At 47.6% G+C, this 12,282-nt stretch overlaps 1 protein-coding gene across 4 annotated transcripts in view; it reads left to right on the top strand.

Moving 5' to 3' along the window:
• Positions 1 to 12,282, top strand: part of LOC115155601 (voltage-dependent L-type calcium channel subunit beta-4) — a 72,556-nt gene that overhangs the window by 26,739 nt on the left and 33,535 nt on the right. The window contains exon 1 of one of the 4 annotated variants that reach the window (XM_029702373.1): positions 12,030 to 12,066. The exons of the other annotated variants lie outside the window; for them this stretch is intronic. Within the exon in view, the coding sequence (XP_029558233.1) occupies positions 12,040 to 12,066 (27 nt within the window). The 5' untranslated portion in view covers positions 12,030 to 12,039. Of the gene's footprint in view, positions 1 to 12,029; positions 12,067 to 12,282 lie in introns of those variants that run through there. 4 annotated transcript variants of the gene reach the window in all.

Raw genomic sequence — 12,282 nt, 5'->3', positions numbered from 1 at the left:
AGAGCAGGGAGGAGAGGTAGAGCTGAGGTTAAGAGTGGACAGGTGGTGGTTAGGTTGAGAACAGAGAGAAGAGATGGAGGTTAGGGTGAGAGCGGAGTGGAGTGGAGAGGTGGAGGTTAGGTTGAGAGCAGGGAGGAGAGGTGGAGGTTAGGTTGAGAGGAGAGGTGGAGGTTAGGTCGAGAGCAGGGAAGAGAGATAGAGGTTAGGTTGAGAGCAGAGAGGAGAGGTGGAGGTTCGGTTGAGAGCAGTGGAGAGGTGGAGGTTAGGTTGAGAGCGGAGAGGAGAGGTGGAGGTTAGGTTGAGAGCGGATAGGACAGGCGGAGGTTAAGAGTGGATAGTTGGAGCTTAGGTTGAGAGCAGAGAGGAGAGGTGGAGGTTAGGTTAAGAGCGGAGAGGTGGAGGTTAGGTTAAGATTGGAGAGGAGAGGAGAGGTGGAGGTTAGGTTGAGAGCAGAGAGGAGAGGTGGAGGTTAGGTTGAGAGCAGAGAGGAGAGATAGAAGTTATGTTGAGAGCAGAGAGGAGAGGTGGAGGTTAGGTTGAGAGCAGAGAGGAGAGGTGGAGGTTCGGTTGAGAGCAGGGAGGAGAGGTAGAGGTTAGGTTAAGAGTGGACAGGTAGAGGTTAGGTTGAGAGCAGAGAGAAGAGATGGAGGTTAGGGTGAGAGCGGAGTGGAGTGGAGAGGTGGAGGTTAGGTTGAGAGCAGGGAGGAGAGGTGGAGGTTAGGTTGAGAGGAGAGGTGGAGGTTAGGTTGAGAGCAGGGAGGAGAGGTGGAGGTTAGGTTGAGAGCAGGGAAGAGAGATAGAGGTTAGGTAGAGAGCAGAGAGGAGAGGTGGAGGTTAGGTTAAGAGTGGACAGGTAGAGGTTAGGTTGAGAGCAGAGAGAAGAAATGGAGGTTAGTGTGAGAGCGGAGTGGAGTGGAGAGGTGGAGGTTAGGTTAAGAGTGGAGAGGTGGAGGATAGGTTGAGAGCAGATAGGAGAGGTGGAGGTTAGGTTGAGAGCGGATAGGACAGGCGGAGGTTAAGAGTGGATAGTTGGAGCTTAGGTTGAGAGCAGAGAGGAGAGGTGGAGGTTAGGTTAAGAGCGGAGAGGTGGAGGTTAGGTTAAGATTGGAGAGGAGAGGAGAGGTGGAGGTTAGGTTGAGAGCAGAGAGGAGAGGTGGAGGTTAGGTTGAGAGCAGAGAGGAGAGGTGGAGGTTAGGTTGAGAGCAGGGAGGAGAGGTGGAGGTTAGGTTGAGAGCAGGGAGGAGAGGTGGAGGTTAGGTTGAGAGCAGGGAAGAGAGGTGGAGGTTAGGTTGAGAGCAGGGAAGAGAGGTGGAGGTTAGGTTGAGATCAGGGAGGAGAGGCATATCATGTCACAGTATATATCTACAGAACCCTCCATGTCTCCAAATGTCCCTGTGTTGTTAGGTATTTATTGTTTCTCCTATAGTCAATGGAGCTCCATAATCCACACTGTCCACACAGGAGAGGGGGATGGTGCTGTTCTTCACAGGTTGTAGCATGGGCAAATGGTACAGACACTGAATAATTTGATGAGCGAATGGAAGAGAAGGTGGTGGTCGTGGTTGATATACGCAGTGCCTAAGATCGTTTGTCAGAGAGAGAGAGAATATGCATTTCAGCAGTAGTAGCAGCAGGAGCAGTAGTGGAGATGATAGTGCCCCTCTTCTCTCTCGTCACTCAGCCTGCTGCCCTTATGTAATGTGGTCACATGACTGACTGGGGTCAAAGGGCAGGGGGTGACAAGTGGCTGATGGTGATGCTGATGCTATGGGGCCTGTGAGTCTTACAGTCCAGTACAGTAGCCTACAATGTGATAGGCCAAGTGGACAGACAGCCAGTGTTAATCAGTAGTTGTCTGCACAGTGTCTGCACAGTGTCTGCACAGATTAAACCCTGCCTAGGGCATAATAAGTAACTTATTTCATTGCATAATGAAAGTAACTTATTACGTGTCATTATGATAGTGCTTGTCTAGAGGTAGGACGTGTGCCTTGTCTTCTCCTTAGCAACATCACACGTCACAGTAGACACATCGTGACCCAGAACTTCGTTATATCAGTTGTCTTTGTGACTGCACACTGCGCTGTAGATGTGATCATCGTCACCGCTGATGCCTTGCAGCACCTTCGTCAGGAGGCCTGAAATATGAGTCCCCTCGACCGCCTCAGAATCATCCACCCCCTCACAGCAGGCATGTGCTGTGTGCTGGCACTTGGGGCTTCGCTGTGCTGCTTTTAATCTATCTCTTTCTGTCTTTCTCTCTCTGTCCCTCTTTATCTGTCTGTCTCTATCTCTCAATCTCTCAATTCAATTCAATTTAAGGGGCTTTATTGGCATGGGAAACATATTGCCAAAGCAAGTGAAGTAGATAATAAACAAAAGTGAAATAAACAATAACAATTAACAGTAAACATTACACTCACAGAACTTCCAAAAGAATAGAGACATTTCAAATGTTATATTATGTTTATATACAGTGTTGTAACGATGTGCAACTAGTTAAAGTACAAAAAGGAAAATAAATAAACATAAATATGAGTTGTATTTACAATGGTGTTTGTTCTTCACTGGTTGACATTTTCTTGTGGCAACAGGTCACAGATCTTGCTGCTGTGATGGCACACTGTGGTATTTCACCCAGTAGATATGGGAGTTTATCAAAATCAGGTTGTTTTCGAATTCTTTGTGGGTCTGTGTAATCTGAGGGAAATATGTGTCTCTAATATGGTCATACATTTGGCAGGAGGTTAGGAAGTGCAGCTCAGTTTCCACCTCATTTTGTGGGCAGTGTGAACATAGTCTGTCCTCTCTTGAGAGCCAGGTCTGCCTACAGTAATCTTTCTCAATAGCAAGGCTATACTCACTGAGTCTGTACGTAGTCAAAGCTTTCCTTAAGTTTGGGTCAGTCACAGTGGTCAGGTATTCTGCCGTTGTGTACTCTCTGTTTAGGACCAAATAGCATTCTAGTTTGCTCTGTTTTTTTGTTAATTCTTTCCAATGTGTCAAGTAATTATCCTGGGGCTCTGTGGGGCCTGTTTGCGTTTGTGAACAGAGCCCCAGGACCAGCTTGCTTAGATGACTCTTCTCCAGGTTTATCTCTCTGTGGGTGATGGCTTTGTTATGGAAAGTTTGGGAATCGCTTCCTTTTAGGTGGTTGTAGAATTGAATAGCTCTTTCTGGATTTTGATAATTAGCGGGTATCGGCCTAATTCTGCTCTGCATGCATTATTTGGTGTTCTACGTTGTACACGGAGGATATTTTTGCAGAGTTCTGCATGCAGAGTCTCAATTTGGTGTTTGTCTCATTTTGTGAATTCTTGGTTGGTGAGCGGACCCCAGACCTCACAACCATAAAGAGAAATGGGTTCTATAACTGATTCCAGTATTTTTAGCCAGATCCTAATTGGTATGTTGAATTTTATGTTCCTTTTGATGGTGTAGAAGGCCCTTCTGGCAACGGTGTCTAGATGGAATTTGTATTTGTGGTCCTTGTAACTTGACCTTTTTTTTAACACCGTTATTTTTGTTTTACTGAGATTTACTGTCAAGGCCCAGGTTTGACAGAATCTGTGCAGAAGTTCTAGGTGCTGCTGTAGGCCCTCCTTGGTTAGGGACAGAAGCACCAGATCATCAGCAAACAGTGGACATTTGACTTAAGATTCTAGTAGGGTGAGGCCGGGTGCTGCGGACTGTTCTAGTTCCCTCGCCAATTCGTTGATACAGTTATGTTGGAGTCATTAAAACTCGTTTTTCAACCACTACACAAATGTCTTGTTAACAAACTATAGTTTTGGCAAGTCGGTTAGGACATCTATTTTGTGCACGACTGTAAGGGTGTTTAACTGGCGGCAGAGAAGTCAGACGAAGGAGAGAAATAACTGTGTTTCCAACGGCTCAGTTTATATACAAAAAACCCACCAGAAAACATAATAAAAATCAATGGGTAACATAACCCGACGCACACCAGTACAGACATACACTTACAATAAACAATCACCGACAAGGACATGAGGGGAAACAGAGGGTTAAATACACAACATGTAATTGATGGGATTGGAACCAGGTGTGATGGAAGACAAGACAAAACCAATGGAAAATGAAAAATGGATCAGCGATGGCTAGAAGGTCAGTGATGTCGACCGCCGAACACCGCCCGAACAAGGAGAGGGAACAACTTCGGCGGAAGTCGTGACAACGGCACAAGTAATTTTTCCAAAAATTGTTTTCAGACAGATTATTTCACTTATAATTCACTGTATCATAATTCCAGTGGGTCAGAAGTTTACATACACTAAGTTGACTGTGCCTTTAAACAGCTTGGAAAATTCCTGAAAATGACGTCATGGCTTTAGAAGCTTCTGATAGGCTGATTGACATAATTTGTGTAACGGTCGTCGTATATACTGGACCAAGGCGCAGCGGGTTGAGTGCTCATTTTAACTTTTATTTAGAACACTTAACAAAACAAGAAACGTACGAATGAACAGTATTGCAGGCTAACACAGCAGTGCAACAACAACTTCCCACAAGGAACAGGTGAAAACAGGGCTACCTAAGTATGACTCTCAATCAGCAACAACGATGTACAGCTGTTCCTGATTGAGAGCCATACCAGGCCAACACAAAGAAATACACAACATAGATAGAGCATAGAAATACACAACATAGAACATAACCAAAACCCCGGAATACTCTAAACAAACACCCCTCTACATAAACACATATATCAACAAACCCCGAACCACATAAAACAAACACCCCCCTGCCACGTCCTGACCAAACTACAATAACAAATAATCCCTTTACTGGTCAGGACGTGACAGTACCCCCCCAAAAATATAAACACAAAAATAAACCCCCCCCAAACTAAAGGGAGGGAAGGGAGGGTGGCTGCCGTCACCGACGGTTCCCGTGCTACACCCCCCCTCCCCAAACCTCCTACTGTGGAGGTGACTCAGGCTCTGGCCTTAGTCCCCCACCTAACCTGTCCATCCCCGCTGAATACCTAGGCTGAAGCGCGTCGCTGTAGACCTCGGGCTGAAGCGCTTCGCTGTAGACCTCGGGCAGAAGGGCGACTCTGGGAGCTCCGGACTGTAGGGCGACTCTGGGAGCTCCGGACTGTAGGGCGACTCTGGCTGCGCCGGTTCCGGACTGTAGGGCGACTCTGGCTGTGCCGGTTCCGGACTGTAGGGCGACTCTGGCTGCGCCGGTTCCGGACTGTAGGGCGACTCTGGCTGCGCCGGTTCCGGACTGTAGGGCGACTCACTCGGTTCCGGACTGTAGGCCGTCTCACTCGGTTCCGGACTGTAGGCCGTCTCACTCGGTTCCGGACTGTAGGCCGTCTCACTCGGTTCCGGACTGTGGGTCGTCTCACTCGGTTCCGGACTGTGGGCCGTCTCTCTCGGTTCCGGACTGTGGGCCGTCTCTCTCGGTTCCGGACTGTGGGCCGTCTCTCTCGGTTCCGGACTGTGGGCCGTCTCTCTCGGTTCCGGACTGTGGGCCGTCTCTCTCGGTTCCGGACTGTGGGCCGTCTCTCTCGGTTCCGGACTGTGGGCCGTTTCTCTCGGTTCCGGACTGTGGGCCATCTCTATACGGGGCACTGTTGCCGGACACTCTGGACGGGGCACTGTTGCCGGACTCTCTGGACGGGGCACTGTTGCCGGAAGCTCTGGACGAGGCACTATTGCCGGAAGCTCTGGACGAGACACTGTGTTCGGAAGCTCTGGACGGGGACTGCACGCTGAAAGCCTGATGCGTGGGGCTGGTAGTGGAGGTACCAGACTGGAGACACGCACCCCAAGGCTAGTGCGAGGAGCAGGAACAGGACGAGTTGGACTGGGCTGACGCACTGGTGGCCTGGTGCGTGGGGCTGGCTTTGGATACGCCAGACTGGATACACGCACCTCAGGGCTGGTGCGAGGAGCGGGAACAGGATACACTGGGCCGTGAAGATGCACTGGCGGTCTTGAGCGCAGTACTGGCACCACCCTTACTGGCTGGATGCCCGCTTCCCCCTGGCAAATGCGGGGCGCTGGCACCGCGCACACCGGCCTGTGAATACTCGGCCTCGACGCCATGCGCATCACGTCATAGCACGGGGCCTGACCAGTCACATGCTGCCTCCGGTAAGCACGGGGAGTTGGCTTGGGGCTTAACCCTGGCCCAGCCAAACTACCCGTGTGCCCCCCCCCCCCCCAATTTTTTTTTATTGGGGCTGCCTCTCAGGCTTAAATGCCAACCGTATACCAATATAACAGTCCCGATCCACTCCAGCCTTCTTCCATGGTCCAGCCCCAGCTAAAATCTCCTCCCAGGTCCACGACTCCCGATAGCCTTTCTCCAGCTCCTTACCCCGCTGCTTGGTCCATTGTTGGTGGGAAGATCTGTAACGGTCGTCGTATATAGACCAAGGCGCAGCGGGTTGAGTGCTCTTTTTAACTTTTATTTAGAACACTTAATTAACAAAACAAGAAAACGTACAAACGAACAGTATTGCAGGCTAACACAGCAGTGCAACAACAACTTCCCACAAGGGACAGGTGAAAACAGGGCTACCTAAGTATGACTCTCAATCAGCAACAACGATGTACAGCTGTTCCTGATTGAGAGCCATACCAGGCCAACACAAAGAAATACACAACATAGATAGAGCATAGAAATACACAACATAACCAAAACCCCGGAATACTCTAAACAAACACCCCTCTACATAAACACATATATCATGAGTCAATTGTAGGTGTACCTGTGGATGTACTTCAAGGCCTTCCTTAAAACTCAGTGCCTCTTTGCTTGACATCATGGGAAAATCAAAAGAAATCAGCCAAGACCTCAGAAAAAAATGTGTAGACCTCCACAAGTCATGTTCATTCTTGGGAGCAATTTCCAAATGCCTGAAGGTACCACATTCATCTGTACAAACAATAGTACGCAAGTATAAACACCATGGACCCAACCAGCCGTCATACCGCTCAGGAAGGAGACACTTTCTGTCTCCTAGAGATGAACGTACTTTGGAGCAAAGGACCTTGTGAAGATGCTGGAGAAAACAGATACAAAAGTATCCATATACACAGTAAAAACGAGTCCTATATCGACATAACCTGAAAGGCCGCTCAGCAAGGAGGAAGCCACTGCTCCAAAACCGCCATAAAAAAGCCAGACTACGGTTTGCAACTGCACATGGGGACAAAGATCGTACTTTTTGGAGAAATGTCCTCTGGTCTGATGAAACAAAAATAGATGTTTGGCCATAATGACCGTCATTCTGTTTGGAGGAAAAAGGGGGAGGCTTGCAAGCCCGAAGAACACCATCCCAACCGTGAAGCACGGGGGTGGCAGCATCATGTTGTGGGGGTGCTTTGCTGCAGGAGGGACTGGTGCACTTCACAAAATAGATGGCATCATGAGGGAGGAAAAGTATGTGGCTATATTGAAGCAACATCTCAAGACATCAGTCAGGAAGTTAAAGCTTGGTCGCAAATGGGTCCTCCCAAATGGACAATGACATTTACATTTACATTTAAGTCATTTAGCAGACGCTCTTATCAAGCATACTTCCAAAGTTGTGTCAAAATGGCTTAATGACAACAAAGTTAAATCAAATCAAAATCAAATCAAATAATATTTGTCACATACACGTGGTTAGCAGATGTTAATGCGAGTGTAGCGAAGTACTTGTGCTTCTAGTTCCAACCATGCAGTAATATCTAACAAGTAATCTAACAATTCCACAACAAGTACCTTATACACACAAGTGTAAAGGAATGAATAAGAATATGTACATAAAAATATATTGATGAGCGATGGCCGAACGGCATAGGCAAGATGCAGTAGATGGTATAGAGTACAGTATATACATATGAGATGAGTAATGTAGGGTATGTAAACATTATATAAAGTGGCATTGTTTAAAGTGGCTAGTGATACATTTATTACATCCAATTTTTAATTATTAAAGTGGCTAGAGATTAGAGTCAGTATGTTGGCAGCAGCCACTCAATGTTAGTGATGGCTGTTAAACAGTCTGATGGCCTGGAGATATAAGCTGTTTTTCAGTCTCTCGGTCCCAGCTTTGATGCACCTGTACTGACCTCACCTTCTGGATGATAGCGGGGTGAACAGGCAGTGGCTCGGGTGGTTGTTGTCCTTGATTATCTTTTTGGCCTTCCTGTGACATCGGGTGGTGTAGGTGTCCTGGAGGGCAGGTAGTTTGCCACGGGTGATGCGTTGTGCAGACCTCACTACCCTCTGGAGAGCCTTACGGTTGTGGGCAGAGCAGTTGCCGTACCAGGCAATTATACAGCCCAACAGGATGCTCTCGATTGTGCATCTCTAAAAGTTTGTGAGTGTTCTTGGTGACAAGACAAATTTCTTCAGCCTCCTGAGGTTGAAGAGGCGCTGCTGCGCCTTCTTCACCACGCTGTCTGTGTGGGTGGACCATTTCAGTTTGTCCGTGATGTGTACGCCGAGGAACTTAAAACTTTCCACCTTCTCCACTACTGTCCCGTCGATGTGGATAGTGGGCTGCTCCCTCTGCTGTTTCCTGAAGTCCACAATCATCTCCTTTGTTTTGTTGACATTGAGTGTGAGGTTATTTTCCTGACACAACACTCCGAGGGCCCTCACCTCCTCCCTGTAGGCCGTCTCGTCGTTGTTGGTAATCAAGCCTACCACTGTAGTGTCATCTGCAAACTTGATGATTGAGTTGGAGGTGTGCATGGCCACGCAGTCATGGGTGAACAGGGAGTACAGGAGAGGGCTGAGAACGCACCCTTGTGGGGCCCCGGTGTTGAGGATCAGCGGGGTGGAGATGTTGTTTCCTACCCTCACCACCTGGGGGCGGCCCGTCAGGAAGTCCAGGACCCAGTTGCACAGGGCGGGGTCAGGACCCAGGGTCTCAAGCTTAATGACGAGTTTGGAGGGTACTGTGGTGTTAAATGCTGAGCTCTAGTCGATGAACAGCATTCTTACATAGGTATTCCTCTTGTCCAGATGGGTTAGGGCAGTGTGCAGTGTGATTGCGATTGCGTCGTCTGTGGACCTATTGGGGCGGTAAGCAAATTGTAGTGGGTCTAGGGTGTCAGGGAGGGTTGAGGTGATATGGTCCTTGACTAGTCTCTCAAAGCACTTCATGATGACGGAAGTGAGTGCTACGGGGCGGTAGTCATTTAGCTCAGTTACCTTAGCTTTCTTGGGAACAGGAACAATGGTGGCCCTCTTGAAGCATGTGGGAACAGCAGACTGGGATAAGGATTGATTGAATATGTCCATAAACACATCAGCCAGCTGGTCTGTGCATGCTCTGAGGACACGGCTAGGGATGCCGTCTGGGCCGGCAGCCTTGCGAGGGTTAACACGTTTAAATGTTTTACTCACGTTGGCTGCAGTGAAGAAGAGCCCGCAGGTTTTGGTAGTGGGCCGTGTCGGTGGCACTGTATTGTCCTCAAAGCGAGCAAAGAAGTTTTTAGTTTGTCTGGGAGCAAGATATCGTGGTCCGCGACGGGCCTGGTTTTCTTTTTGTAGTCTGTGATTGACTGTAGACCCTGCCACATACCTCTCGTGTCTGAGCCGTTGAATTGCGACTCTACTTTGTCTCTATACTGACACTTAGCTTGTATGATTGCCTTGCGGAGAGAATAGCTACACTGTACGCCGCCTTGCCCTGATTAAAAGCAGTGGTTCGCGCTTTCAGTTTTGCGTGAATGCTGCCATCAATTCACGGCTTCTGGTTGGGGAAGGTTTTGGAGGGGCCATCACAAAGCCCTGACCTCAATCCTATAGAAGATTTGTGGGCAGAACTGAAAAAGCGTGTGCGAGCAAGGAGGCTTACAAACCTGACTCAGTTACACCAGCTCTGTCAGGAGGAATGGGCCAAAATTCACCCAACTTATTGTGGGAAGCTTGTGGAAGGCTACCCGAAACAGTTGACCCAAGTTAAACAATTTAAAGGCAATGCTACCAAGTACTAATTGAGTGTATGTAAACTTCTGACCCACTGGGAATGTGATGAAAGAAATAAAAGCTGAAATAAATAATTCTCTCTACTATTATTCTGACATTTCCCATTCTTAAAATAAAGTGGTGATCGTAACTGACCTAAGACAGGGAATTTTTACTAGGATTAAATGTCAGGAATTGTGAAAAACTGAGTTTAAATGTATTTGGCTAAGGTGTATGTAAACTTCCGACTTCAACTGTATATATGTTGAAGAGGGTAGGGCTGCATCCCTGTCTCACCCCCCCTGTCTCTCCCTCTCTTCCCCCTCTCTCAATATCCCCCTCTTTGCCTTTCTCCCTCTTTCCCCCCTTCTCTTTCTGTCCCTCTCCCACTTTCTTTTCAGCCCCTACTTTCTATTTACGTACAGTCTGTCCCTATGGCTTCCTCTATCTCCTCTTCACACTTTCTCCTTCCGTCTTTTCCGCTCTGACTGAGCGAGTGGGTGTTGTACCGGGGCACTCTCCCACCAGCCATTGACTCGTTAATAAGAGAAAGGGTGGTGTGTGGTATCGGGGGGCAGCTCTTCTGATCGTAATGACATTAGACTGGCTCCGCCTGAGGCTGGGTGGGGGACCCAGCCACCGTATCCACCCCCACCCAGGGAGACAGAGACCGGGACAATCTCTCTGTCTCTCTTTCTCCCCCCTCTCTCTTTTGCACTCCCTCCCTCTCTCGCTCTCTCTTTCTCTCTCTCCCTCCCCCCTCTCTGCCCCACTCTCTCTCTGTCTCTCCTATTGTCTCATTCTAATCAGACCTGTGCTCTTCTGAGAAAGGACTATTGAATACATTAGCAATAGACTACTTTGATCCAGGAATCAAAAGATCCCACACAAAAGGAACAATCCCCTTGAAGGTTGATTAACCTTGTTGCACCGGGCCTAAAAAGACAACACACATTGACCAAGCTTTCTTTGAACCTTTTATATAAATGAATCCCACTGCTGCTTCCAGTGAATCTAGTAGAAGTTGTAATGACCAACCACACTATACTAGACATCATGGTGGTTTAACAGGTCATCTACCATGTCACTCACTCACAGGTTCTAACGCTAGTCCACTCTGCTCCCTTCAGCCTGAGATGTATTGATGTAGAAATGGAGCTGTCTTGCCACTGTGTGATCCCAGCAGTCCTTGTCTCTCTAATTCTGTTCTCTCTCTCTCTCTCTCTCTCTCTCTCTCTCTCTCTCTCTCTCTCTCTCTTTCTCTCTCTCTCTCTCTCTGTCTCTCTCTCTCTCTCTCTCTCTCTCTCTCTCTCTCTCAATTCAATTTCAATTTAAGGGGCTTTATTGGCTTGGGAAACATATGTTTACTTGCCAAAGCAAGTGAAATAGATAATAAACAAAAGTGAAATAAACAATAACATTTTTAAACATTACACTCACAAAAGTTCCAAAATAATTTAAAATATCATATTATGTCTATATACAGTGTTGTAATGATGTGCAAATAGTTAAAGTACAAAAGGGAAAATAAATACATTTAAATATAGGTTGTATTTACAATGGTGTTTGTTCTTCACTGTTTGCCCTTTTCTTGTGGCAACAGGTCACAAATCTTACTGCTGTGATGGCACACTGTGGTATTTCAAAATTTGATTTGTTTTTGAATTCTTTGTGGGTCTGTGTAATCTGAGGGAAATGTGTCTCTCTCTTTTTCTATCTATCTCTCTCTCTTTCTCTTTCTGTCTGTCTCTCTTTATCTCTCTCTCTTTGTCTCTCTCTCTCTCTGTCTCTCTGTCTGTCTCTTTCTCTCTCTCTCTTTGTCTCTCTCTCTCTCCTTCACTCTCTCTCTCTGCCTTTCACTCTCTTTCTGTCTCTTTCTTTCTCTCTCTCTGTCTGTCTCTCTTTCTCTCTCGGTATTTTTTTCTCTTTGTCTGTCTCCTCTCTTTCTCTGTTTGTGTCTATCTCACTGTTCTGTTCCTCCTCATGCAGTATTGATCCAGCCAGTCTGTCTTTATTCCCACTCTCTCTCCACTTAATGTGGTTTCCAATGTGATCACTTCAACTAAGATCGGCTGGGCTGCTCACCGCTCGCCAGCTATGGGCATCAAAAACATTCCTATATTTGTGAGTTGTGTCTCCCGGCTCACCAGCTTTAATCAGGGTCCCTGTGATCCCGCTTGGAGAGGCATATTCCCACCCACGTAACGTGCGGACACCACCTCTGTAGCACCTGGCTGCAGGCCTGTCACTGCCACCTTCACTAAGAGCTCAGTACATTCTGACAATATTAGGACATGGGCTCCCGAGTGGCGCAGCAGTCTAAGGCACTGCATCTCAGTG

This window comes from Salmo trutta, chromosome 20 (genome assembly GCF_901001165.1).
Source record: "Salmo trutta chromosome 20, fSalTru1.1, whole genome shotgun sequence".
NCBI classification, from domain to species: domain Eukaryota; kingdom Metazoa; phylum Chordata; class Actinopteri; order Salmoniformes; family Salmonidae; genus Salmo; species Salmo trutta.
This window is presented reverse-complemented; position numbering and strand designations above follow the sequence as displayed.